The sequence below is a fragment of the Manihot esculenta genome, chromosome 17 (assembly GCF_001659605.2).
Source record: "Manihot esculenta cultivar AM560-2 chromosome 17, M.esculenta_v8, whole genome shotgun sequence".
Classification (NCBI taxonomy): domain Eukaryota; kingdom Viridiplantae; phylum Streptophyta; class Magnoliopsida; order Malpighiales; family Euphorbiaceae; genus Manihot; species Manihot esculenta.
Window position 1 is genome coordinate 33,028,701 of NC_035177.2, and position 4,309 is coordinate 33,033,009.

Consider the following 4,309-nt stretch of genomic DNA (forward strand, 5'->3'; position numbering starts at 1 on the left):
TTAATATTTAATAAAATTTAATATTTTTTAAATAAAAATAATTAAAAATCTAATAAAAATATATTTTTTAATGAGAGATTTACTATTTAGTTTTTAATATTATCATTATTAACAAGTCAATTTCTATATTTTTAAAAATTTAACGTGCTTATTTTTTACCTTTCTTATTTTTCTTCTTCTTCGATTTTAATTCTTTACTTTCTTTCATTTGATTTTTCTTTCTTTTTAAGAAAAATGAGAAGAATGGTTTATTTCAAAAATAAAAACAAAACAATAATATTTTAATATATTTAAAAAAAATAAAAAAAAATTTAATAAATTTTAAAAAATATAGAAATTAATTTGTTAATAATAATAATATCTAGAAACTAAATAAAAAATTTTATTTGAAAGTAAAATTATGTTTTAAAATTTTTTTCACTTATTTTTTATTTATTTTTAATTAAAAAATAGAAAAATTATTTTATTGAAAAAACATCTTTTAATATATTTTTAAAAATATTAAAACTAATTTATTAATAATAATAATATTTAGTGATGAAACAGTAAATTTTTTTTAATATATGTTTAAAAAAATAAAATAAAAAAAGTGAAAGTATTAAAATAAATAAATTCAATTTCTTTAGCCGGTAGAGTTGATTGCAAATTTGGTATATACATATTTTTTTTTAATTTTTCTCTCTGTTCTGTGGAAACACGCCTCGCTTTTTGATCTCTCTCACGGCTCTCTCATCTGTCTCCGCTTCCTTTTTCTTTGCAATTCTACATTTTCTCAAATTTTTCTAGCGTTTATTACCTTCAACCTCACCTGGCTCTCTTCTATTTTGTGCTGATTCCTATTTCAACTTCTAGGGTTTGCTGCTTTCCACTTTGCAACTCATTCTTCAACTTGTTTGCCCTTTATAATCTGCATTCCCCAACTGGGTCTTGCTTCTCTAGTATTTCTTCCTCTAGGGTTGGTTTAATTTCACATACTACTGACTTGTTTCTACAGCTGGGTGCTCTTAGATCTCAAATTCACTTCTGTTCTTCGTTCTGTAGTTCTTAATTGTTCACTCAATGTCACAAGGCTATGCAATTGAGCTATACTTCGATCCAGCCCTTGAAAACCAGGTTTTGAAGGCCTGGAACGTGCTAGCGCGTCGCCAAATTAGTACCCAACTCATTGAAATCGAGTCTCGCCCTCACATAACCCTCTATTCTAGCTCGTTTGTTGAGCCTACAAAGCTTGAATCAATCGTCAAGACATTTGCCTCAAAGCAGGAACCATTGTCCTTATGCTTGTCTGCAGTTGGGAGTCTTCCAAATGACAACAATGTCCTCTTTTTAGCCCCTACACCTTCACTTTCACTTCTTCAATTTCATTCGCAGTTGTATGATGCATTGAAGAAGGAGGGGATTGAGATTACTGAAGAGTTCCGCCCTGATTCTTGGATTCCTTATTGTGCGGTGGCTCAAGATGTCCCAAAGGCGAGAATAGGGGAGGCGTTTTGTGTCTTGAGAGACTTGAAGTTGCCGGTTACGGGGTATGCAATGGATATTGGGTTGGTGGAGTTCTCACCAGTTCGTGAATTATTCTCGTATGTCCTTGGCAATTCAATAGAAGGATGAGGTCTTTTTTCTTTTCTTTTCTTTCCTTTCCTTTTCTTTTGGAAATTTCAATTTTATAATTGGAGTGTGTTACATTTTACGTGTATTGGTTAATGTAGGTTTATATGAACGGTAGTTTAGAGCATGGTTAGGAATTTGCATTTTGTGTTTGTGGGCATAAGTTGAAAATGATTGAAAATATTTCTGTTTATTCTTGCTAAAATCAACTGGGCCATTAGGTTGAAAATGCATGATTGTCTTATTTGTTCTTGAAATGATTTTCTTGAAAATGCATGTTTCTGTTTTTTCTTGAAAATAATAGAAAATGTTTAAACTGGATTCATGATTGCCCTGAGTTGAAAATGCAGTTTGGTATCTAATGGCCCAGTTTCAATGTTGCATGTGTTAATTTTGCATTCGGAGATCGATTATGCAGCCGTTGATTCCCATTCTTCCATGTCAAGGTGATCTGTTATTTTGCACATCTTTTTGGATTACTTCCCACTTTTGCAAATGCATGTTTTTAGCTGTGGCATTCATAGCTGAGGGAATGTAATCCGTTTCTATGTCTGTTTTTATCATAACATTTTGACTATAGCCATGGCCATAACCCTTGTGTGTTTTGGCTTTTTGGATTCTGTTTCATAACCCTGCTTTTAGGGTGTTTAAAGGGAATTCGTAATTGGAATCTCTTCCTGCTGCTAGTAGTCTTGCATCGCTAACCTCTTGTTGCATGTGATAAATCAGTTTGGATCCTTTTTCCTTAATTTACAATGATTTTGAGTTTCAACCTTCATTATTATGTCAGCAGCCTATGTTAACATTGAGAAGAATCTGTTGTCTGAAGTATATGTTTCAAGCCTGAATATGTCCTCATCCATAAGCTACATTTGGTATCTAAATCTAGATGTTCCTAGAATTGAACTATGCATCTCATTGGGATTTTTGTTTCTCTTTATGTTTATTTTTTACATTAATGACTGTCAAAGATTCACTGCAGGGCATGAAAGGGCTGCAATCCAATTCCACAAACACACATAGATTGGGGGAGATATTGTTTGCATGAAGGGGAGTCTGCAAAATCTGAAGCAGCGCAATTATCAATATGATGTTTTTCCTGTACCAAAAAGGAAGATATTTAAACTGGCCATCTATAATAGTCAGAGAGGAATGTGCTCTCCTTCATGGCCATTGATTTCCTAAGTTGCTATTTTCTGGTTTTATACTTGATATTATCTTGCATCATCTTCTAAAGTAGAGTTGGACATACATTGCCCCTGAAGTTGGCACTGTTGATGCCATTCAATTGTTTAGGCTGTTTGGTCCTGGCTTTCATTCCAAGGACTGGCCATTCTCTATTCAAATAACTCAAAGTTCAAATCCGAAAGGCTGAAGCCATTTTCCTTTTCTCTGGTTATACTTGACATCCATAGCCATGTGTTGTGCGAGATTGCAGGAGTGTGGTGTCTTTTGTTCTGCTTATATATATATATATTAACTGATTCACAGGCTTATATTCACTGCCTACCTGGTCCATTGCCTAATACATCTACCGTTTACTTAATGTCCATTTAAGGTGAGCTTGTAAATGCTTTTTTGAACTGTACTCAGTCTTTGCCGTGAGGTTCTTCACCATGTGATGGCGAAGGTTTGGCCGCGCGAGCTAAACTACTGCTGTGGAATCGCTACTGCTATGGAATCATCTACCGTTGGATGATGAAGAGCATACATATAACTGCCTGCTGGTTCGATTTAGCCTGGAACTGGCAGTTCAAGGCTGAAGAAAGTATGATTATGCACAAGTTTTTGGAGTTTCGAATTTAACTAAAGAATTAAAATGAATTGAAACTAATGGTATAGGAATCCATCCATATCGAATTTAAATATTTATTTAACAATGTAGTTATCGAATTTATTTAACTACGTGGTTTAATTTTGGTTTCTAGGCCCTATTTACTAAAAATAATTTATATTTGAAAAGTATTTGCCGTTGAAGGCTGAAGAAAGTATGATTATGCACAAGTTTTTAGAGTTTTGAATTAAGTTAAAGAATTAAACTGAATTGGTGGGTAGGAATCGATTCATACTGAATATAATTTATTTAGCTATGTAGTAAAAAAATAAAATTAAAAAAAAAAAAGAATAGGGTATATGTTGAGGAAGAAGATGGAAATTTTAGATTTATTTTTTAATTATTATATAAAGAGTATTTTAGTTCTTTTATATTTTTAAAATGGAGGTGTTGTATATATATTTTTTACATTCTTAAAATGTAGGTCACAGATTGGTTTTCAGCCATATGAAAGGTTTAATTATTACACAAAGTTTGGTTGTTTTTTTTTTTTCTTTAAAAATTTATATATTGGACCAAATAATGAATTTATTTTCTTATAAAAAATTATTAAATTTATTGGAGGATTTTCAGATGTATTACCATTTATGGTCAAATTTTATTAACTAAACATTGGACAATTCACCAAACAGACAATAAATAAGTGCAAGAATGGCTACAAACATTATTTTCAGACAATGCCACATTCTTACAAGTCTTTCTGATAGCTATAATCTTCGTTTCTTGTATGCACCAACTGCGATATTTTCTTGACCCTTAGCTGCTGCTGTCCCTGTCTCTGGTGGAGCTTTTATGCATGTTGGAAAATCCTGCTTGCCTTCTGCTCAGGGAACACCACTATTAATGCTATGTGTGCTCATGGCATGT

The 4,309-nt window shown here is 32.3% G+C and overlaps 1 protein-coding gene across 2 annotated transcripts; it reads left to right on the forward strand.

The window, feature by feature from the left end:
• Positions 1–658: 658 nt before the first annotated feature.
• LOC110604413 lies at positions 659–3,009 on the forward strand. 2 transcript variants are annotated; one of them, XR_006349118.1, is made up of 3 exons: positions 659–1,612; positions 1,959–2,054; positions 2,591–3,009. XR_006349118.1 is itself a non-coding variant. In XM_021742571.2 (2 exons), the coding sequence occupies exon 1, from the start codon at positions 1,060–1,062 to the stop codon at positions 1,609–1,611; it is 552 nt and encodes a 183-aa protein (XP_021598263.1). In that variant the 5' UTR covers positions 662–1,059; the 3' UTR covers position 1,612; positions 2,591–3,009. The 2 variants fall into 2 exon arrangements, 1 of the variants encoding a protein (XP_021598263.1); XM_021742571.2 differs by lacking the exon at positions 1,959–2,054 and having other exon boundaries at positions 662–1,612.
• The last annotated feature ends 1,300 nt before the right edge of the window (positions 3,010–4,309 follow it).